We start from the raw sequence: 24382 nt of genomic DNA on the forward strand, positions 1-24382 counted from the left end.
ACCTAAGAATAGTACTTAAGAATAAAGAACAAAATGACTTCTATCGGACGTAAAACCAATATGTAACATACCAAGTAGATTATTTCATGACGTAATCATCAAATCGTTTGGGAGGCCTCGAAACCCGCATACTTCTGCGTACGTTTGTTGTTTCGGTAGATGAAATGTCTTCCTTGACACTCATATTGTCCATTACGGGTTTTCGGGGCATAACTGATTGTTTTGATTGATCCACATGAGAAGGCTTGCTAGCAGGGCCTTGGTAGTTCATATTATCAGGTTTCAACATTTGAAACAATATCAATGTCTACAGTGTCAGGATGTTGCGCAATGTCTCTCAGGTTAACCGTAGTCTCTACCCCAGATTGTAGACAGACATGAGCGTATTCTGGATTTGCGTGGATTAGTGTCGCTGGTGAGACAATGGGGTCGCTGTTACTCCTCCTTGGTTGATTCCTGATGTAAACAGGCCCTGGCTTGACCAACAATGGAATTGAACGTCCTGAAGTGGATTTGCGTTAATATATGAACATTCTTTAATGAGGTGTTTCGTTTGTTGTTGTGCACAGCAAGGAGCAGATCGAATGCAGTGCATCAGGAAGAACATCTTCCCAGTCAGATTGTTTTAAGTTCCGTGAATGTAACGTGACTTGAATAGCTTTCCATAATGTTCCGTTTAGTCGTTCAACTTGACCATTACATCTTGGGTTATAATGACTTGTTTTCGATGTAGCAATTGATTTGCCGAGTAAATAGGATTGTGTTTCTTCCGAAAGGAAGTCGGTACCTTGGTCGACATGTACCATTTCGGGCATGCCAAACATTGAAAATAGATTATTGAAACACTGATTGATTGTTGAGCTTTTCGCATCTCGGCAAGGGTATACAAACGTGAATGTTCGTCAATTATTGTAATGAGGAAAGGGTTTCCTCTTTTTGAAGGTGGTAGTGGCCCTTTGAAATCAATATTTAGTTTCTGTAAAGGGGCTGTAGCATTAAAGCATTAATCAACATACCTTGAAAGTTTAAGAATTTCGGTTTATGGAACAAGCAAGATTTACAACTGTTAGTGACGGTTTTAACTTGCTCCTGAGTGAACGGTAAATTTCTTTGACGTACAAAGTGTGAAAGTCTTGTAATTCCAGGATGACAAAGTTGTTCGTGAAGATTGCGTAATTCTTACAATGGGTGACAGATGGCAGCGATTCTGGAAAACGTCTGCCGCGGGGTTTTCACTTCCTGGTCGATAGGAGATGTCATACTTGTACTGGGACAGTTCCAAACGCCATCTAGCGATCTTAGCGTTTTTTATCTTAGATCTACGTCTGTTATCGAACATAAAACTGATGCTTCTTTGATCTATGACAGGATTGAATTTACGACTAATCAAGAAGTGTTTCCAATCTCGGATACAGTAGACTCGACAATGGCAGGTGCTTCTTTTTCTACTGAATGGTGTTTTGTTTTGTTATGTTTGAGTGTTCGCAAAAAGAATGCAACTGGACGACCCTTTTGATTTAATGTAGCAGCGATACAAAAGTCACTAGCATTTGTTTTTACGACAAACAGTGCTTCCGGATCAATGGGTTGGAGGGTGGCTGTTTTAAGATCTTCTTCGAGTATATTGAATGCGTCGAGTACTGGCTGAGGTACTGTGAAGGTTGTGACTCTATTGAGCGGTCGGATTTTCTCTGAGAAATTTTGCTGTAGTAGGAAAACATTCCAATGACTCTTTTCTGCGATTTATATCATAGCAAGAAAGTTTTTAACATTCTGGTCATGTTCCTCCTTTGTTCGACCTGCGATAGTGATATTATCGACGTAAACAAAGGTATCTTTGAGGTTGTCAGGCTGTACTACCTTATCAATAATTCATTGAAAAGTGCTGACTCCGTTGGTGACACCAAACGGTATACGTGTAAACTCCCATGGTTGCCCATCTGCTTCAAATACCGTGTACTTTCGATCGCCTTCTTGGATGGGTACTTGATGATATGCAGATTTGAGGTCGAATGTGGAGTAATACTGATACTGGGAAAGTTCCTGTATCATATCAACTGAGTTAGGCATTGGGTAGGCGTCCAATTCATTAAATAAGTTTATGGTTTCGCTGTAGTCAACAACCATTCTACGTTAGTGATTGTTGGTTTCTTTATTGACAAATGCTTGTGCTCTCCAAGGAGATGTTGATGCTTGAATGATTCCTTGTTTCTGTAAACTGATAAATTCACTTTTGATAAATTGTCGATCTGTTGGAGACTTACGACGTGATTTGGTAGCAACTGGTTTGACTTTAGAGGAGAGGTGCGTGAATAATGGAGGAGCTGGTATACCGATAGTACCAAACGAGTACTGTGAGTTGGGACTTTCGGTTTGATTTGGATTATCAACAGCTCCAAGAATGAGGTCCTCTTGTGATCCGTTGAAGTTAAAAATGACTCTCCGATGCTTCTTTAGGGTATCTTTCCCGATAATGATGTCTGTACATAAATCTTTGATTACTTCTGCTACAACTCCTCTGGGTTCGCGACCGTTTACTTCAATGTTTATAACGACGTCCCCTACTATTTTTGCGAGTAAGTTACTGTCAGCAAGGGGGTATTGTTCTGTTTTTAGGGATAATGTACAAGTTCAATTTATTTGCAACTAATTTCTTGATAAACGTGAATGAACTTCCAGAATTAACCATTGCTTTTATAGTTGTAGCTCCATCGATTCGACTTTTGCCCAATGTCCTTTCTTTTTCAGAAATTCAGACTCTTTAGCAGGGCAATTCGATCTGGCATGTCTGGCATTCCCACAAAAATAACACAGTTCCTTAGATTGTAGTGATTTTGTGCCTGTTCTAACGCACGAGCTTGGGCGAATGCATCATCTAACGTAAGCGCTCCAATGTTTTCGAGAAGACGCTGACGAATATGGGCTGATGCTATGCCATTAATGAAGGCATCTCTAACGTATTGTTGTCTGTATTGTTCTGCTGTAACTTGCTGGAAATTACAGTTTTTGGATAAACGTTGTAGCTCCTGTTTGAAGGTATAATCGATTAGGAGGGCTCTTGTTTGTGATCAGTTTGTGCCGATTGTATACAACACTTGTCGGTTTGATATAGGCGAAATCGAGTAACTGAATGGCGGTACTCTGGTGCCTCACTCACAATGTCGAAGATATCAGCAGAAATGTTATTCAACAATGCGAAGAGTTTCTTACGTTCAACGTTAGCTTGCTGTGCATCTGCAGGTATGTCAGGAATAGAAGTATCGAGATAGTTGGCAAATGTCATCTTCCAATGCCTGTAGAGTTTTTCAGCATTTGGATCGTTTGAGTAAGTTTCGAAGACTTTTGGCCGTAACAATCTATCCATGATGATGATGACCAGATGATGATGAGTTGGCAAACAAAATTGTTGTAGAATTGAAGAATAGCAGAGTTATTGTTTTATTTAAGATAAGGTTTTTGTTTGCCTAAAAGATATAATAACAGCAAATATATAACAGCAAATAAGTAATCTGAAGTGCCACATAGTTAAGTGATAAAATATAACAAAATCTGAGGGTTTTTAATTTGAATATTCTTCCAAGTCTTCATTTTCAATAGCTTCGGGCTCGGCCGATCCATCATCTTCATCTTCGTTGGAACACTATCCTTCATTATCTTCCCACCATTTACAACTGCCTTTACACTTACACAAGTCCGTGCTGTGACCTTTTGCATCCACAAGGACCGCTGCTTTTGAAAATACCATCTTTAGCTTTACATCCACATTTCGTAAGCTGTTTACAAGCCTTACTTGCGATCGGGTCAACTGTCCATAGAGGTTGCTTATTGTCCAGCCATCCCCAATCTGTGACAGGTGGAAGATTCATCTTGTTCTGGGTTGATTTACCCTAGCAATGTCCTCTATGTAAGGTTGTATGTCGATTGTGTTGAACTAATGCTCCTGAAGTGGGTGTAATCTTTTCAATTGAGCGACCTCGGTTGAAGAGTTCTTTGCGTAGAAGATTTATACTCGCCATCTGGGCGTTGGCTTAGAGTTCAACCATTCACAATTCGCCACACATTCATGCGAAAACACATCGCACCATATGGCATGAAAGAATTCTTTAAAAATTTGTTAACTCAAGACCGTAATGTAAACAAAAACGCTATACCTTCCGATGTGAAATCAGCATTGGACATAGTTGACGACAGCAGTTATGATAAGGCAGATATCACAATAACTTGTGAAGATGAGGGTGATGAACGTTTTGGAAAGTTCATGATCCTTTTTTGTGAAAAGTGTGTGAAAGAAGAAACAATACACATTTTGAGAAGGTTACTAAATGCCTTTCCGATTAAGTTTAAATTCTCTCATGTTCTCATATATTTTTTTAATTTAGATGAACATTTTTGTCAAATCCACATAATATGTAGCAACAAGATGAGCCTTTATCATTGTTATTTTTTAAAGAGACGATACCAAGAATAGCCGTCAAACATCCTCAGCTTTTGCCAGAGAATCCAAGTTTAGCTGATGTTCAAAATTCCTGGGATGATCTAATAAAAGCAGATTCAAATCAAGTCCTGTCCCCCCTTGCTGTCTAATCCCCTAGTATCTCCATAAAGCAGAATTTATTTTTATTTATGATCTTTGATTGCTTTGATGAGAATAAAACAAAGACAAAAGCTGTAAATCATTGGGTTTTTTTTTTACTTCTATAGTCTAAAGAATTCTTATCAATTTGCAGCAATTTGTGATATTTTATTTAGGTGGATGCTGTTGTCAATTTTACAGCTGGTCTCAGACCCGTCTTGAGACATTTCCAGCTTAGCGGGAAAAGTTCGATTACTCTTAATGCAGCTTTGGAAATGTTAGAGATGAAGAAACTTAAAGCAGTCACGAGGTCTCCAACTCGTATGGCCAACATATTAACGTCTAGTGGGAGAACTGTTGAAATTCTGTTCCCTTTGCATGATGTGCTGGCAACGACACAAATTAAACCAGAGGAATCTGCTTACTTTTTGTCACCAACGTGCTTAAGTATACTACACCTAGTGGCTGACTTGGAAAAAGTATTTGTTTTTAGGTAAAATGCAGATTTATTTATTACACATAAGGCTATTTATTTAACCTGCTATTTAAAAAGACTTTGATATTATGGTTCTAGAGTGGTAAATATTTTAAAGTTCATATTCTGTTTTAGTAAACTTTTTTCGGTATTAAAACATGCAGACAACTTTAGGTCTACAAATTATTTATATTACCTATTTAGGATTGTAAATTACTTTATTACCAGAATGTAAAGAGATATAATTCAATTCTTTATATCCTAGATTCTTACGAAAACTGGACAAAGTTGACGCCACCTTATTTGAAGTCTTCGGACTCACAGATCAATTCATTGCTGAGATGCTGAGATGCAGACATTGGAAACACCACTCTGGGATCAGTTTGTGGGTGGTTTGGAAGAAGCTGATAATGGAAATGTCAAATATGTAAAGAATGATGAGGAAAAAGGCAGGAGCTCGATAACGTTGAACTACAATCATCGACCTAATCGCCGTGGAACATCAAGCAAAATTGATGATATAGAAAAGGAAGCTTCTCCTATTAAATGACACAATTGTTGAATATGCATCCGCTTTCGGTCTCATTCACGTGAAGCATAGCAAATCAAAGCGAATATATCATATCAAACAGCTATCTCTTATTTATGGAAAGGAATATTCGCACACTGTCATCAATCTCAATCATTTTAATATCGGTAATTTTCGCGGCTAGAACTTTTATTTTTGTCGATGAAAATTATGAAGGCCTTGCTATTGGCCAACATTTCCAATAGCGATACTGCTTAATTTATTAAAAACCAAACGTTTGCTGTTACGTGAAACACTAGACTTGAGTCGTTTATAATGCGTGTAATATTGGCGCAGATTTGCGTTATATGATGGTACGATTATTGTTAAGAGATTCAATTTGTATAAAATTGTTCCCTCATTATTTTCTGCTTTATTTTTATGTCTGAATTAGTCGTCTAGCTTGCTAGACTAGTGAAACACAGATATTTTACTATAGTACGATACTTTAAAGGAAGAAACTTTCACGAATGGACAAATTCGCGAATTTTTTTCATTTCGCGAGAATTAACTTTAGTGAAAATGGAGCTCTCTAACATATTTCGCGGGAATAAACTTTTGCGAATCAGGCTACCTGTGATTTGCTTTCTTTGATTAAAACAAACATATAATTAAAATTATAAGGAATATTTAGTATACGCGTATAAGCATAAATCCATCATCAACAAATGAAGTTCAAAATTTAATTTCGAAAGACAATATCGCGTTTAGAAAAAAAGCCTAATCTGGAATCAAATCCCAGAACAAATTAAGCTCAAACCTTCAATCGACTCTTTCAAATCCTCGCTGAAAATAATAAACCTCAAAAATATTTTGTCTATGTAAAATATATGTAAAAATTATGTATTCTTTATTATAGTACTATATTCTCTACAGTTGGTATTAATTAGTATTTTATTATAACTATCAGTACCGCACTTTGCGTCGATCGAGTGATGCCAACCCGATCGAGTGATGTCACTCAATCGGGTGATATTTTAGTCACCCGATTGATGGTGCAATCACTTGATTGGGTTGTCGAAAAAAAATTAAAACGTTTGTGGAGGCGCGAAAACAAGTGTGATAGCAGGAATTTCTTCCAGCAAATGAAGCACCTTAAAATGAACCAAATTACCGCGCATAATAAAATTTTACCGTGTACTTTTTTAACTATGTCAATGTGAGTGAGTATGGCTGACGAACCAATAATAAAACGAGGAGAACAGTCAACTTTTTCTTTTCCCTTTTTGAATTTCTTTTTCCTCCAACATTCCTTATCGAACAGGTGCGAACTTTTGGTAGTTGCATTATCAAAATCTTTAATTCTGTGCGTTCTGCAGTTCTGGCTCGTACCAAATTATTCTCTTTACATGAATGACCATTATTTTTTGTTAGAAGTCTTAGAATAAAGAAAAAAACCAAATAAATTGTACACAAGAGCAATATTTCTTTTTATTGACTATATTTAGGCTCTGCTGAAAGTTGTATGAGATAAAATTACAGAAGTTATGGAAGATAATCTGCCAAATAATCTCGTCTTTACTGCTCAGCAACTAAAGGATTTTGGGATTCAGTTTGATGAGACTCAAGATTCTTTTGAGATAAATTTGCCGGGGATGAATTTGTCGAATTTATCTCAACTTGACGAATCAGCTCCCGTCATAACAAATCACATCATTCCTGAGACGCAGGAAAGTGAATTAACTCAATCGCTTTCAGAATCAGAGGAATCAGCACCTTCTGTCAACGAAACAATATCAACCAATATCCATGATGAAACACTAGCAACTAACAATGAGGAGCTTCAATGTAAATTAGTGAACACCACCAAAGAGAGCACCCCACCCGACGATAGTATGATCTTGTGTGAAACCGAGCCTGTTAGGCACTATTTGGATTACGGTGGAAACGAAGAGGTTGACTTTGCAAGTTCGGACCAAACAAATCAAGGTAACACTAAGCAAAAAGTTTTTTATTTAGTTTACACATAAAATATAAGCAAAAGCATTATATAACGAATTGTGAAATTAAAAACTAAACTAAAAATAGCTGAAAATGTTTTGAGGATTTTTAAATATTATATTACTATACTAATCAAGATGCTTTTATTCTTAGACAAGCAGAAGAGACCCCATCACACTGGCCCGATGGTAGCAAAATTCATGACTGACAACCACAGTCGGCAAAAATGCTTTTCTGGGAGAAAAAAATCAATGCTAAAAAGTGTAAGTCGTGTAAGGATCTTGATAATATTGTTTAGCTGCTTCGTTAATTTTCTTCATCGTCAAAATCATTGTACACTTCCTCAATTTGCTCAGCTATCGAAAGAAAGTGTTCAATGTAATCATCTTTTTTCTTTCTTTTAACAGTTTTATCAAAAATTTCATAGTGGAGTTTAGCAGTGTCCTTGTCAAAAGTTTCAATCATTCTGTAAATCAAAATTTTGATTTCGTCTTTAGTTTTATTTTGAAGGGAGCAATACTCCTCTTCGTCTTTTTCCGTAACAAATACTGGTGTTAACTTTAAACTCGCCCCATCAATCTTAGCTGTTATATATTCTTTTGTGTTGTTTACGGCGATAGATGGAAGCTTTATCAAATCCTCTGATAAAGTGTTCTTTCCGTCAATACTTTTATGATCACTCGTTTCCAATGGGTTCAAAAGATATTTCATCTTTCGAATAAAACTTCTTACTTTCATGATTTGCACATCGTTTTTCTTTTTATACGTTTCATACTCACGCGGTTCTCGTCGTCTCGTTCTTTAACATTAATCACCTCTCGTTTCAGCTGGAATGAAAAGACAATTCATTGGTTAAAATGATAGAATTATTTTCCTATTTACAGGCAGAGTACCTTCACGTTGCAACCGGAGCATACGTTTATCTGATCATCAAACCAATTGACTCAAACGCTAAGTATGTTTACGATAGTTCGAAAACAACATATCGCAATTGTGGAATTCAGTTTGGAGCACCAGCACCTGATCTTCAACGTCCGTCTTCGACAAGAGGGAAAACAAACACTCCTTTGAAAGATACAAGGAAAAGAAAGTTCAAAATTTCAGAAATACCGAAGTTAAATGTGAATAGTCTTCCAAGATCCAAGCCAAAGAAATCGAGGACATCTTCGAAGGAACTGAATGAGAAGAATAATGGGAGCAAAGGCTGTAAATCGATTGTGTCGTCTGCAAATAAGGAGAATAAGTCTTAAGATAAAAACAAAGGAACACCAAGCATAAAACCGAAATCAAAAACAGTTTCAAAGAAATCAGCTTCAAAAACAAAGCAAACAACAGCCTCCACAACAAAGCAAACAACAGCTTCCACAACAAAGCAAACAACTGCGTCCACAACAAAGCAAACAACAGCTCCCACAACAAAGCAAACAACTGCATCCACAACAAAGCAAACAACTGCGTCCACAACAAAGCAAACAACTGCATCCACAACAAAGCAAACAACAGCTCCCACAACAAAGCAAACAACAGCTCCCACAACAAAGCAAACAACTTCCACAACAAAGCGCTTGGTACGTTCTGCAATTTGTAATAATTGTGCTGGAGTCTCAGGTGGTGAATGCGTGTATGATTCTCCAGAAGATATAAAGTTTAGAGCTTCAAAAGGTGAAAGAGCATCTTGGATCGGTTGCGATTTCAAACAACGCAAGTGTACATATTGGGGCCACGCTTGTTGTGTGGGAGTCTTGATAAAACCCAGGGTACCGATTGAAGACCACGTCTTTCTTTGCCCAAAGCACAGACCAAAGTAAAAACATTACATTTTTAAAACTCTTTTGTTATTAAAGTTACGTAGTCATAATAGTTTATTTTAGTAAAGGACCAACATTAAAAACGAAAAGTTATTTATATCAACCTACCTCTGTGAGTTCATCTATGTTTCTAAAAACTTTAATCCATTGGTCGTTAGTTGGTACTCCAGACATTTTAAGCCAAGATTTGCTCTCTTTATTAAGCTCTTCTAGCATGGCATCGCCACCTTGACACTTTCCAAGAGTCCCTGTTCTCGAACCAGATACAAATTTGTTCATAATTTCCTGTAGTTTGGCTGGCATTAGTATTTTATCACGACCGTGTTGGAATAAAATATTTTGATAAATTGGATGGTTTCTTGCAAAAAAGACGTGCGAGAGCTTTCCAATAGATTCGTCGATGAGTGTAGCATTACATTTCCGGACACCTGACATGTAAACGGGACATTTAAACGGGGTCAAAATTATTATTCTCATCCTTTTATTATAGAATCTCTGACAGTTAAGCCCCCATATCACTTTAACCCTAATTATTTCTTATTCAAAACAAGTGTGTAAATCTCATCCATGATGAATAAAACTTAAATTGTACATGAAAAGGGATTTTTTTACCTGCCCTCAGCATCATCAAGCTGTGAATGTAGCTGAACACTGATTCTTGCAAGTATAAGTAATTTGGATCTTTGACTTTTTCTGACCAGTCCCAATAACCATCAACTGAAGGAGTCTCTTTTTCAACAATGCAATATCGTACATAAGGAACCATCAACTCCATTCCAAGACTAAGGTATAATATCTCGAGGAAATGCCAAAGTTTATGATGACTTGCGCCTTTATAAAGATAAGCTTGAGCTTTAGGGGACTTAAATCCCAATACAGATCCTAAACTACTTGTAAAAACATCCCAGTTTAGCTTGGTGAACGCTCGAGCGGCATTCATTTCAAGATGGAGTAAACCAAATACTGGCAAAAGCCAACCAAACTCGCGGCTTCCCTCAACTTTCTCTAACACGTAACATTTATGATCTTCAAAGTTAGATTTTGCATAAAAACAATCTGAACACTCTGGACAACGGTAAACTTTTTCTATGATATCTCGGATAATGTTGTATGGTAAACCATCGCATTCCACCATTAACCATTCTCTATTACCTGTCCCATACTGCTTTACGCCAGCTCTCGTACCAATTGCTTGAATTATCTGAATAATGCTATCGTAGCTGCACGGATTCAAAAAATCGGGTTCACCAGCTTTACAAGAGATTTTTGGTAAAGATGTTTGATGGTGTGAAAAAGAACCGTAAGGGTTTATCTCGTCTGGTTCTCCTTTTTGAGAATGAGATTGATGTAGTGGTAATTCAATTTCGCCAATGTCTCGTTCCACTTGTACATCTATCTCATCTTTAGAAGATTTGTTGTGCTCTTTAACAACCTTAGTTAAGCATACACGAATATGAGCGTCTCTTGTCTCGCGAAAGTTTTTTTTTTGAGGAAGACAGATATTCCTTTAACTCACCAGAGACTTTTCCATCTACTTCGTCCCACATCCAACCAAGTGGCTTCAATGTCAAGTCTTCTTGCAAATTACTATCGGGATCAAGAGTTACCCAGAGATGACTGGTGATGACACTCGTTTTAACTATATTCGTTTCTGAAATCAGATGTGTTTTCCCGATCTTTTGGTTGTTGTCGAACACTGATTTCGCCAGTCCTACTGGGAATGTTAATGATTCAATTCCTTGTTCTCTTAGCCAATTGTTTACGTAAGTATAAGATCCTCCTGGGCATCTATTTCCAAGGAAACTCAATTGAGATTTGCAGTTGGTAAAAGTGTAACATAATAGATTTTCCAAGAAGTGATTTGGTAATACCTTCTTGGAATTCATACTGTAATATAAAAGCTCTACAACTTTGGAAAGTATGATGATTTTTGCCCTACCTGCGGTGTTTAAGTCAATACCACTTAGACTACATAAAAAATGTAGCAAGGGTTCTGGTCTTTCTCTAAACCAATTCAAATGATCAAAGTTTTTAAGCTCGGTGACAGAAACAACATTACCAATTTTCTTCATATCCGAGACGATTTGTTTTTTTAACTCTTCTCCTAGCTCAATACATTTTGATATCAACTCTTCATCCACATTTGAATGCTCAGTTTCAACGGTTTCAACATTGTCGTGCTCCTCCACGGTATTGTCACGATTTTGAATGACGATATTCAAACACATCCCACATATGTTTTTGGTGTCATAGTCAATTATCCCTTTAGAGAGCAATGTCTTATAGTCAGCACTTTTAATTCTAGATCTCTTTTGGAGATCAAACAAACTGGACTGTTCAATAATTGCAGAGTTGTCATGCATTTTTGATCCACACACAGCTTTATATCTACCCGTATTCTCATCTCGCTCTTGTTCATTTTCATTTATTCTCTTACTTTTTCGTTTTCTATTCATCTATGATATGAGAAATTTAAAGTGATTTCAATCCTTTTATATCTAGAATGCTAGCGTTATTACCAAAAATTAGGGGCCTGAATTGTAAAGGTAGGAAAAATAGTATCTTTATTACGAGTATTAGCATGAACTTGATTTTAGTAATACTTTAAAAACTGAACGTTAATATCTTTAAAATGCTTATCCGTTTTTGAAGAAATGTAATATCATAATGTCATACATATATATAACCATATATATATAATATATATATAATCCTAGAAAGGAAAATCCTGTACAAAAAATGTGTACAAGAAACAAAAAGAAAGTTAAAAAGGTTAAAAATACTAGATGCACTCAACTACAGGTCCTTCCAAGCTCTTGCTATTTAATGCCATCTGAAGTGTTTCAATCACTTTATCATAACAAGAATCAAATGTTTTTAAAACGAACTTGCATGGAACTACAGCACCTCCACCTTCTCTGTCATTTTTTTGCTTTGGATTTTTTCTAAATGATTGGCGATGATCAACGCGCTTACTCGAGCAAGCATTCCCAACAGCAATACAGCTTATTTTGGTAATCTTTGCTTCATTCAAAAAGTTCGAAAAAATTCTGCATAAGTTGGCTGGCACATGTCCGACCATTTTCCCATCAGGCAGTTTCACACTAAGAGCAAACCTATCATACTTGTTATTAAGATCCCTTTCAACCACCATGACCATTCCAGTGTCGGGTTTAATCTTGTAGATATGATATCCCTTGATAACAGATTTGTTGATGATGATATCCTTCATAATTATTTGCACTTCAACTTGAAAAGTATCCCTTCTTTTACTATCTATAATCAATACCTCAATATATTTGTCCTGAATGACAGACCAACATTAAATAAATCGGAAAATAAAAAAAAAATATTGGATTCAAGGACTTTTTTGTGTAAAATACATGTTCCTTTTAAGAAACACACTTTTAAGAACCACGAGGCTCAGAATACCTAAAAAAAAAGAATATCTAAGAAACATATGCTAAGGCTGAGAATGAGAAAATAACATTTTTCAATTCAAACAAAATGTTCTATTTCTTTGCATGAAAATAAAACTACATTCAAGTTCGTAGAACGTTTCTTTTTGTTGAAAATAAAGACTAGAAATATAAAGTTGAAATTTACGATTATGTCAAAAGGTTTAGAAACATGTAAGAAACATTTAGGGTTCAAAAGGCCGATTTCTTAAGAAACATCAAGGCTGCTTGGTAAATCTAGCTCCTTAAAAAAGTGTAAAGGAAAATATTCTCTTCTAAAGGGACCGAACATTTACCCTAATTTAAAATGAAGTCTCTTATAGAGTCAACAAGCCATCAAATAAACAAATTATGTACATTTTCTTGTTGAAAACTTTTAGATTATCTGCCAATGAATTTCTTGAAGTAGTTCAAAAATAAACTGGGTTATGTATCGAATTCCTATGGGAGTTCTTTTCTGATTGTAATCCTGAGAAATCTAAGTCCCCCCCCCCTACACTGACTGACACTATGCAAGACCAATAATATATTCATTTAAGACAAAAACAGGCTATTTTACAAAGATTTTGGTTCTATTTCTATTTTCAAATAATCTAAGGTGAAACAATAAATAAAAAGAAGTTTATTAGGGAAAAAATTGTCTCTTCCTTAACTTTAAATTCCACTTCGCTTAGTACCGTCAACTGCTCTAACTTGGGATGAGAGGTCACAAAAGGGGATCGTTGATTTCTGGACTGTATTTTTACTTACTGTTTAAATCTCTTTAACCCTATTAATACTAGGCTTTTAGGGGCGGTTCAGAACTAGGGGGGGAGGGGGGCTGTTCCTGTACCACCCCTCAACTTTTGATCTAGTGGGACTTTTTGGATGAAATTTGGCACACAAGATCCTTGTCATGTAAGGTAACTTGACAAAAGGAACCGTAGTAACCGTAAATTTTTGATGACGTCACTCATCATGCCCATAGTGAGCTCAAACCGAAAATTTCCTTTGTTCTTATATATATACTAAAAGTCTAATTCTCTATGAGCCGTGGGGTGGCCATTTTGGATTTTTTTCCAAGTCTCTTTTTAGATCGAGCTCCGAGCGGGAAAACAGTAGAGTGTCCTTTTTTGAGGCGGAGTACGTTTCTTTTGAGACACGGCACCGGAAAATAGCCTACGGTTCCTTGCCGATCGGCAAACGTCGCGCGGTTCGGAAGCGTATCTCCGTTTTCGAAGTTTTACTTTACTGGTAATTTTCGTAAAAGTAAATAGAATAGCAAGAAGCTCAACAGCTATTTTGCTTTTTCTTTCTTTGGTGTCTTAATATTGATTGATTTATTATATATTTCATTTCAGCAACAGAAAACAGTAATAATTTGAAAGAATTGTGCACATGATTGCACATGATTTTTTGCAACCATCTATACAAAGGAAGAAAAAACCCTGAAGCTCACTTAAAAAGGACAACATCTGCTGGTGCTCTCTCTGCTCTGGTCACTGGTGACTGGTGCCATCGTTTGTACATGGATAGGAAATGGTCTAATGGTCATGGTATTCCTGTTTCTTAAATTGAGAACATTTTGTTATGGATTTGTGCAGTTGTTCTTCAGAAATTATTATGGGGCTTATCGCAACCAACTATCCTAACAAAATAAACAAAGACCAAATACCGAGCAATAGAAACATTTACTTTAGCCCTCTTGAAAATTGAGAATGGCATATTTTTGCTGCATGGTAATATATCCAAGTAATTTGGTAGTCTTTATAGGCGACAATCACAAATATGTTTGTTTCAACGACCATCCGTCCGTCCGTCCGTCCGTCCGTCCGTCCGTCCGTCCGTCCGTCCGACCGACCGACCGACCGACCGACCGACCGACCGACTGACCGTGCTGTTGGCCGTATTACTGTGCCATGGTCTCTTCAGCAATAATAATCATTCTTACGTTGGCCTTAAGTCTGAACTGAAGTTTTCTCCAACGTTTCTCAAATGAAACACTCTACACGTATACAGAGTTTGTTAATTGGAATTTGCATTTGTTTACACAAAATGTTTTTTGGACTCAGGCAATTGACCTATTAATTTATCTATAATGATATGAAGCACATTTTTTTTGCTGGACATTAAAGCACCCAAGGATATTTTTTCTCTCATAATTGCTGCATTCTTATGATTTTTTGCTTGCCATAACATAAACATGAAAGGTGCATATTCCTATTTATTGCCTTATTAAGCCGATAAAAGTTTTTTTGGACAATATAGTTTTTACAAATCCACGGCGATCTTTGATTGGATTAATCGGATTCAAATTTCCTTGTTTTAGCTAAATTTTTGGAAATTAACTGAACAAAAAAGCTTTCTTTTTCTTTTATCCTTTAGAGGATAAGTATAAGTACATTCTGTGAAAATTTCAAGTCTCTACCACTTCCCTATCTGGAATTATCTTGATTCCGATTTAGAGGGATCTCAACCGGGATGAGGACGGGATAGAGGGATCTCTCGAAAACGAAAGTGCCCATTAACTAGTGAACAGTTTGATGTATCAAAAAACTTTTTTTCCTACTTTTACATTGCTATAAGGAGACTTTATATACCAAATTTCCTCCTCTAATAAGCACTACTTAAGGAGATACTAGGGATATTAGCCAAAATAATCCCGATTATACAAAAGTTCCAATAAAAGATCACTGTGATCAACCTCTTTTCTTTTTCTTGCTTTCATTTTCCCTATGAGCTTTCGCCAAAAATCCCAATTGATGAGGATGGAAATCAGTCGCAATCTGGGGTGATAGTCTCAAATATTAACCTATCCTAAATTTTATCCACTTGACATTTTTACTATAATTTTTGTGCATAATTCTTGAATTTGTATCAATGTTTAATGTTTGCTTGGTTTATAATTTCCACCCAACAAACACTATACTTTCAAGCAAATAACATTATTATGATTGACATTATTACATTTCTAGAAAATTTTGGTGAATCCCTGATGAATAAGTATTTAGGGACAGGGTGGAATTTTTTGAATTAGCTTTGGGTACTAGATGGAACAGCCTAATAGAAATACGCCATTTATTATTTATTGATCTATATCTAATATCTAACCATTTTTATTTTCCTTATATGGTCTCCGTTTCCAAGGTGACGCTTCTCCAGATTCTAGCCGTGGAGCTAACCATATTACTTTCCTTATATGGCACCGTTTCCAAGGTGAATAACTAGCTAAGAAACCCCATACGCTTCTCCAGATTGTAGCCGTGGAGCTAACCATATTACTTTCCTTATATGGCACCGTTTCCAAGGTGAATAACTAGCTAAGAAACCCTATACGCTTCCAGATTTATAGCCGTGAAGCTAATTTTTTCCTTATATGGCTATACTTACTCCATATTTGGAAAATGTCAATATAGCGGCTTCAAGGTCAAAACACTGGAAGAGCCTCCAAAGAAATCCAAGTTCATCTTCCAACGAAAAAGAAAAAATTCTCAAGCTGTCAAGGCCAAAAGAAGAAAGAAGAATATCAAGATTTATTGCTGTAGTCAACCAAATTTCTTAGCTGTTGTTTGGTAAACATTTCCTTCCATTACCATTTTCCTTCATACAGGTATGTTACTTTTTTTTTAATTTATAGTAAGTTATGTTTTTTTGCTTTCAATGTGAGATCATGATTATGCAAGGGCTCAGCACCAGTTCAGGCCAATTGCTGATCATCACGATGGCCAAGAACAAGAAGTTAGGAATGTATTCAGGAGAGTTGCAGATGATGCTGATATAGCTGATGCACGCCGAAGAAGAGGTGATCACGCAATCAATGCTGTAGGAATCATTGCTAATCAACAACAACAACAACAGCTTCCTGCTGCTGCTCCTCCAGTAAATAATGATCGTATTTTATTGATTGATGGAGTAGTGCTGCCTGATGTTGCGAATGATGATGATAATGTAGTTATACCACCTGCTGGTGCAGATGCCGGACTTGAAAACATAAGGAGACAGAATAATGCCGATCGTCAAAGAGTCTATCAAATGGATGAGTTACAAGAGCAAGGAGTCAGAAGAAGGAGACGTGATATTTTGAACCTCCAAAATCGAAATCAACCATTGCTCAATGCTGCACGTGCTCATATTTGCCAAGTTGTTGGCTTACCTTCAAGACATAACATTGGGGATTTTAATGTTCAATGCCCACACTGTAATGCAACCAAGTTCCCTGATGAATTATTCAATTGTTGTGTTCAGGGAGCAGTACGGCTACCCCCAGCTTTGCCGTTTCCAGATGATTTACGTGAGCTCTTTACATCTAATTCTGCAGAAGCAAAGAATTTCAGGAAGCTGATTCGTGTTTACAACAATTTGTTTAGTTTTGTTTCCATGTCTGCCAATATCGTTGACCCACCTGGACGGGGACCTCCCTGTTTCAGAATTTGTGGACAGATATGTCATAGATATGGTGCATTATTTCCTGATGACAATGCCCAAGCGTCGCTCAGTCAAATTTATCTCATTGAGGCAGCACAAGCATTGAACAACAGAATAGCGCTCCGCGGCGAATCTAAAAATAGATTTCGAGGTTTGTTTTGATTTTTCTCGCAAAGCTTTATGGGATCGCAACTCGTACACGAAAACAAAGATGGCGACTGAAAACACTGGTTCTTCAAGCAGAAAAGGCACAACAAAACATTGTTGCTGGGGAAATTGTCCAAATGACACGAGATATCCTGAGAGATTACCTGCTGGAACATCTTTTTTGCCCTTTCCGAAACCTGGTAAAATAAATGAATCAATGACTCTTTGGGAAAAGAAGAGACAGAACATCAGAACAGAGAAAGCAAAGAGATGGGCACATGCCTGTGGCAGGAAAGATTTTGGAATACAAAACATCAAGGGACACACTTACATTTGTACCAATCATTTTTTCAATAATTCTGGTCCTACTGAGGAGAATCCAGACCCTTTTTCAGCTACTTTGACTGTGTCTGAAGTTAATAAGATAAAGCTTGGAAAAAAGCGAAAAGCACCAGCACCTCGTCAACCAATTCCAAAAAAGAAGTATAGTAGTAAGACAATCAAAAAGAATTCGAAAACTAACCAACCTGGTTTTGCTGATATGGACCTTGTTGAACCTGAACCTGAACCTGAACCTCGCACTAAAGATGCTTCTACTCAAACCGAACCAATGTCAATTTCGACAACAGAAACGCAAACTGCTGTAATTCAAACTTCAACTGTATCTACCGAAACAGAGCCAGATAAGTTGGCAGTTGCTATTGAAAACCTGGTCTTGAAAAATGAGTTAACTTTAATAAAATCCAAACAGCAAATGGAATCTCATTCACCTGTCAGGTTAACAAATCCAATGGATATCAACAATATTTTAAAATCTGTGAAAGAATGTATATATTTTATTGGACTCTCACCAAATCATTTTTGGAGACTATATGAATTCCTTGGAGAAGCAAAATTTAATTTGACATATTGGAACAGCAACAAAAAAGAGTCAACTACCCAAACTAGAATTACTTCATTAACATTACCTGAACAACTGTTTGTCACTCTACTTCGATTACGTAGAGGATTTAATATTTTCACTTTGGCTCATTTTTATGGTGTGAGTGAAACAACTATTCGTACAGTCTTTACAACCTGGATGATGTTCATGTTTCATCACTTTAAATCATTTGAAATTTTTCCTGAACGTCAAGCTTTTAGAAAGTTTTTACCAAAAGTTTTTCGACCATTCAAAAAGATTAGGGCAAGCATTGATTGTACTGAATTTAAATGTCAGACACCACGTGACTATAAGCAACAGGGACATTTGTATTCAAGCTACAAAAGTCATTGTACTATGAAATGCTTGATAGCTGTTAACCCGAATGGTGCTGCATGCTTTGTATCAGATTTGTACGAAGGCAGTATTTCAGATGTCGATATTTTTGATCAATGTGGTATTTTAAAACATGTTAACTGCAAAGACTCTTTTCTTGTTGACAAAGGATTCACAATTCAGCATCTTTTACTTCCTAAGCAGGCAACAATTTTTATCCCTCCCTTCTTGGGTAAACGGAAAAAATTCACAAAACAGGAAATAATTTTAACTAAAAGAATAGCCAAGGCTAGAATACACGTGGAAAGGTTTAATGAACGTTTAAAAAAATTCAGACTTTTAGACAGGGTAATTCCCCTGAATTTAGTACCAATGGCATCACAGCTAGTTTTTGTAGCATCTATGTTGGTTAACTTCCAAGAGTTTTTATGTAAATAAATTAAATTTTTCATTTTTCTCATTGTTTCACCAAAAAGTACGTATAAGTTAGATTGAGATTTAGAAATTTATTTTCCCTCCTGCTAATTTATTTGGTGAATGAGATGATACCATAAGATGTCGACCCCCCCCCCCAGTTTTAATTCCGACATGTATCATACGAAACAAACAACCTTTTTAGCCATTGTATTTTCTTGCAAAAAAAACTTTTTAGAAATTGTTATTATTTTGAATATTTCTGTTTAAACCAGAGACCCAAACCAAAATGATTTGAAATCATAACAATTACTGTCTTTTCAGAAATCGAACCAAATTGTTACTTTGTACAAGAACAGCCAGCTATTTTTTTATTTTTGGTTATTTTGGTTTCTGAATGTTAAAAAGTCAATTCAGGATGTTTAAGTATCTTAGTGGTATTTTTGCTCTACATTTAAATCAGATATTTTAATTTGTATATATTTTTAATTTTGGCTTTTAATTAGTCTAAATTGTATCTTTGTTCTTACTTCATTAATCCCAGTTTAAAACAAGGGTACTGGGAAAGAAAATCTTTCAAATACAATCAAAATTGTTTTATTTAACTTCAGTGAAACCTTCCCAAATTTCAAATAATTTTACAACAAATCTGAATTTTTATTGTCATTGATACTAAGGGACACAAGATTAAAAAGGGGTTTGTTTCTATAAATAAAGAGGCCTAAAATTTTGAATAAGGGCAACACGGCACCCATTATTTTTTGTTTACTTGCGGGAGGGAAGAGTGTCCCAAAACAAATATACCTTGTTTTTATATGGCACTCCAAATATAAACAATTTACATGTTCAACCCCTGTCCATATCAGAAATCTCACCCCCTTATTGTTGCTTAATCCCTCTCTCAAAAAGGGATCTAAATAGACCTAAAGATCACTACTGAGAGAGCCAGAAAAATAAGCTGTTAAAGGGATAGACATTTTTAACCCCAATTTTCGGCTCAGGGCTGGAAAGAAACTAAAATAGCAACCAAAAATTTCTAACGAGAGGTATTTTTTTGCAATATTTAGCATCTTTTAATGGTATTAAAAAATTAGATAGAAATTTAAGCATAAAATGAGGAAAAATACCACAATTTTGGACGTTGGTAGTAAATGTTTTTGGATCAAATCCCTCTCAGGAACTCCAACACTGACAAAAGGACTCTGAGCCAAATTTAAAAAGAAATTTTGAGTTATAGATTTTCTTATTTGCACGGAGGCTGTCCCGGCACGCCAAAAATCTTTACAAATCATATCTTTAAAAAATGATAAAATCTTGACAGTCAGTTGCAAAAAAGTTTTTACAAATAAAATAATGTAATTTAAATAAAATCATCTCAATAATCAAAGAACTTCTGGCATTTTGTCCTGTTGAACAAAAACTGCCACACTCTTGATAAAAGAACTTTGACAGTTATAATTAAAAAGAGTTGCATATTTTTTAATCTAGGAGGGCACATTGCTATACATTGTAATTTTTAATCTATTTAAAAAAAATTTGAATTGATTTCTTACTTCCATTTTGCAAAGCCTTAGCACATGAAACTATTACTATCAAAATAAAGAAAAAACCTTAAAAAGTTATACGAGATTGAATACAGAAGATCAAATAGAGAACAACTTGGAATTGAAAACCATATTATAAATCCTAAATATAAACTAATATCACTCAACCACCAGAGGTAAGAGATCTCTTGGGACACGCATCAAAAAATATTCGGGAATATACACTTTTTCCCAGAACAATCGAGTATTAGTAATGATTTTTTGTTGAAGTTCTAAGTCTGGTAGAATCCTTTCTACATGAGAAGGTCCTTTATAACAGTAAAGAATAAAGTCACAAAAATCAGTTTCTGTTATCAAAAGCTGCAGTTGAATTTGGTAATAGTACATATGGCATTTCTTCAATACTAATTTTCCATCAGATAATTTAAAACATTGTCGTGCTACCTCAGCTTTTGGACATTCTTCATTCACAATATCAGAAACAGTATGCAGTTTCAAAATTTTTAAACATTTAACTTCCAAAATTCCCTGAATTTTACCATCGTTGATAAGAAGACCATCTGGACTAGCTGCTAAATGTGCGTACTTTTTATTGATCCACAGTCCACTTAAAGTAACTGAAGCATTCCTTTTCTCTCCGTACTCTTTCAATGCAATCTTTTCGTATTCTACCCCATACTGCATGTAGATGCTTGTGCAATTAGAGGGAAACCAAAGTTTCTTACTTATGAACGAAAAATGTGGATGGAAAGAGTCATACTCTGAAAAATTTCCCCCCCAGAGTAACTGCAGTTTTGCAGGTTGAAGCAGTGATACGAAGCCTCCTTTGGCGATGCCATTGAACAGAATCTGCTTGGTCATCAGTACCTGGTATTTCTCCGAAAGTTTTATATTTAAAAAATTCACTGTTTTCTCTTTCAATGTTTTCAATGAAATACAGAGTCAAATTACAGTACACTTCAATGTCAGCTTGCTCTAGTTTGAAGTTTTCATAGCGTAGTGGCAAGAGTGATTCCCACATTGATGGCTTAGGGTCAGACTGCATAGAGACAATAAATTCTTTTGTTGATTCGCTGGAAACCTTTCTCATAGATTCCGGCTTTGGATCAAAATTATACAATTCAGATGGTCGCCTTCTCTTGGTTGAACAATACTCAGCTTCGTGTAACTTTTTGGGTTCTTTTTCACGTTTTTTGCCCTTGTTCCATGTACAAGGCTTTGATGTTTATGGTTGAATAACAATATTATTTTCTGATGAAGTGTCACTTAGTTTTAACAGTTGTGCAGCCACATGACAGCACCTTCCAATGGCACTTGCTCGACAATCACACTTTGAAAACTTGACGTACCCACTAACATTACTAACGATGACACTGACATTTAATGGATCTTCATTCTTCATTGAATGGTGAACGTGAGTTTGAATATAATATTCTTGTTTCAATTCATTAAAGTTATCTTGAGTATTTGATACAAATCCGCTTTTCAATAAATTTCTACCTTTTTTCAGAGGTTTTGCAGTAACAGTGTCACATGTACTATACAGGTCATCCTCACTGTCACTATCGTTGTCAACAATATCTGCAGCAGTTCCAATAGATTCCACCATATAAAAATACACATGTCCGTAGTTAAAATTTTTTGGAATGTTTCTAGAGGGGAATACTTTCCAGCCATCAGATGGTAAATGATTACTGGTGGGTGAAGAAGGAACAGCAGGATCAGCAGATGTAGTAGAAGGGACAGCTTCAGCAGAAGTAGAATGGACAGCATCAACAGATGTAGAAGGGACAGCATCAGCAGATGTAGAAGAAGCAACAGGAGCAGTGTTGATTTTTTTGGCTTTGATGACATACCACTTTCCCCCATCTACACTTGGGTTGATAGGGAGATTCATAGGCAATGCATCCCTTACTCTCTGGATTAAAACGTCCTTTTTCCCAGATTTTTTTAAAGAATGACATTCTAGCCATCTTTTAAGTTCTTCCACGATACAACTTTCAGGAGGTTTGTTTAATTTGGCGCCAGGAACATCAGTTTCCTCGAGGATAGAATAATTTACAGCAGTCTTTTCCTGTGAATTGGCCATCTTTGTTTACATTTTTGTACGGGTTCGCCCACAATACTTTGCGCTAAATATTCCTATGCATAAATTATGACGTATGCGATACGGAGCGCTATGGCAAATCCTTCTGCTGCCGAGTGTAATCGCAATACTATGGCTACCATACAAACTGTTTTACACCAAGTTTCCCCTTGGGTAAGACAATATCTGAATATGAAAGAAGTTGAAGAAAGAGAACAGATCCATGCTGCTGAGGAGAATCGTCCAACATCTGAAGTGAGGATGATCATGCGTTCTGGTAATGATAACAATGAAGTTGCTGCTGTTTTTGTTGGCGATGATGGTGCTCCCCCAACCACCAGAGATGTTGTTGTTTATCCCAGGGACCAACCATTGAAAAAAATTGATTATACATCACAACTCAATGATCCATTAACCTATCCGTTGTTGTTCCCTCACGGTGATCTAGGATGGATTACCCAGATGGCATACAATCTTGATAATCAAATACTAAATCGTCCTCGAAGAGACAGGGTAAGTATGAAAGAGTTCTATCAACATCGTATTGCTGTACGCCCTGAGTTTTCAGCACTTCATCATGCTGGTAAACTCTTCCAGCAATACCTGGTTGATAGCTATACAAAAATCGAAGGTGATCGATTACACTGGTATAGAACCAACCAGGCTACAATCAGGGCTGATCGCTACAGGGGTTTGCATGATTATCTGAATGATCAAGCAGAAGCACGCCAGGCCAGAGTTGGTAGGGTCACTATTCTACCATCAACCTTTGCAGGAAGTCCCCGTAACATGCACCAACTCTATCTAGATGCTATGGCAGTGGTTGCAGTATTTGGTAAGCCTGATTTGTTTGTTACAATGACATGTAACCCAAAATGGAGAGAGATTACGGAAAACCTTTTACCAGGCCAAACCGCAAGTGATCGTCCTGATTTAGTTTCCCGTGTTTTTAGTGCAAAGTTGAAGGCACTTAAAAACGACATTCTAACTAAAGGTATCTTTGGTATAGGTAAAGTTTCTGTTCATGTAATTGAATTTGAAAAGCGTGGCCTACCCCATGCTCATATGTTGATTACTCTTGAGGATGGTGACAAAATACGTTCCCCTGAAGACATTGACAGTTTGATCTGTGCTGAGATCCCAGATATCAATGAGGATCCTGAATTGTATGAAACCATCAAAGCAACAATGATTCATGGTCCATGTGGTGCCATCAATCCCAACTCGCCATGTATGGAAGACGGTCATTGTAGTAAAGAGTATCCTAAGGAATTCAGCGATGAAACCATTATGGCAAATAACGGTTATCCAATTCACAAGCGACGAGAAGATGGTCGTACTGTCACTGTTCGCAATATGGAGTTGGATAACAGGTGGGTTGTCCCATATAATCCCTGGGCTTCCAAGAAGTACAACTGTCACATCAATGTTGAAGCATGTACCTCTATTAAAGCTATCCAGTATTTATTTAAGTACATATACAAGGGTCATGATCAAGCACGCATTGAAATAGTGGAAGAAATTGAACACAATGAAATAAAGCAGTTTATTGATGCCCGTTATGTTTCAGCCCCTGAGGCAGCATGGCGTATTTTTGATTACAACCTCCATGATTCCACCCATACTGTCATCCGGCTTGATTTGCATCTCCCGAATGAGCAAATGGTTTATTTTAGAGAAGGTGATGAGGCGAATGCTTTGGAGAG

At 36.5% G+C, this 24382-nt stretch overlaps 1 protein-coding gene across 1 annotated transcript; it reads left to right on the forward strand.

Annotated features, from left to right (window-relative positions):
• The first annotated feature begins 18092 nt into the window (after positions 1–18092).
• On the forward strand, positions 18093–19255 carry LOC136818549 (uncharacterized). Its single transcript, XM_067074877.1, has one exon. It carries the CDS (start codon positions 18129–18131, stop codon positions 19068–19070), a length of 942 nt encoding a protein of 313 aa, XP_066930978.1. The 5' UTR covers positions 18093–18128; the 3' UTR covers positions 19071–19255.
• The last annotated feature ends 5127 nt before the right edge of the window (positions 19256–24382 follow it).

This window comes from Clytia hemisphaerica, unplaced genomic scaffold (assembly GCF_902728285.1).
Source record: "Clytia hemisphaerica strain Z4C2 unplaced genomic scaffold, Clytia hemisphaerica genome assembly, whole genome shotgun sequence".
In the NCBI taxonomy this organism is placed as follows: domain Eukaryota; kingdom Metazoa; phylum Cnidaria; class Hydrozoa; order Leptothecata; family Clytiidae; genus Clytia; species Clytia hemisphaerica.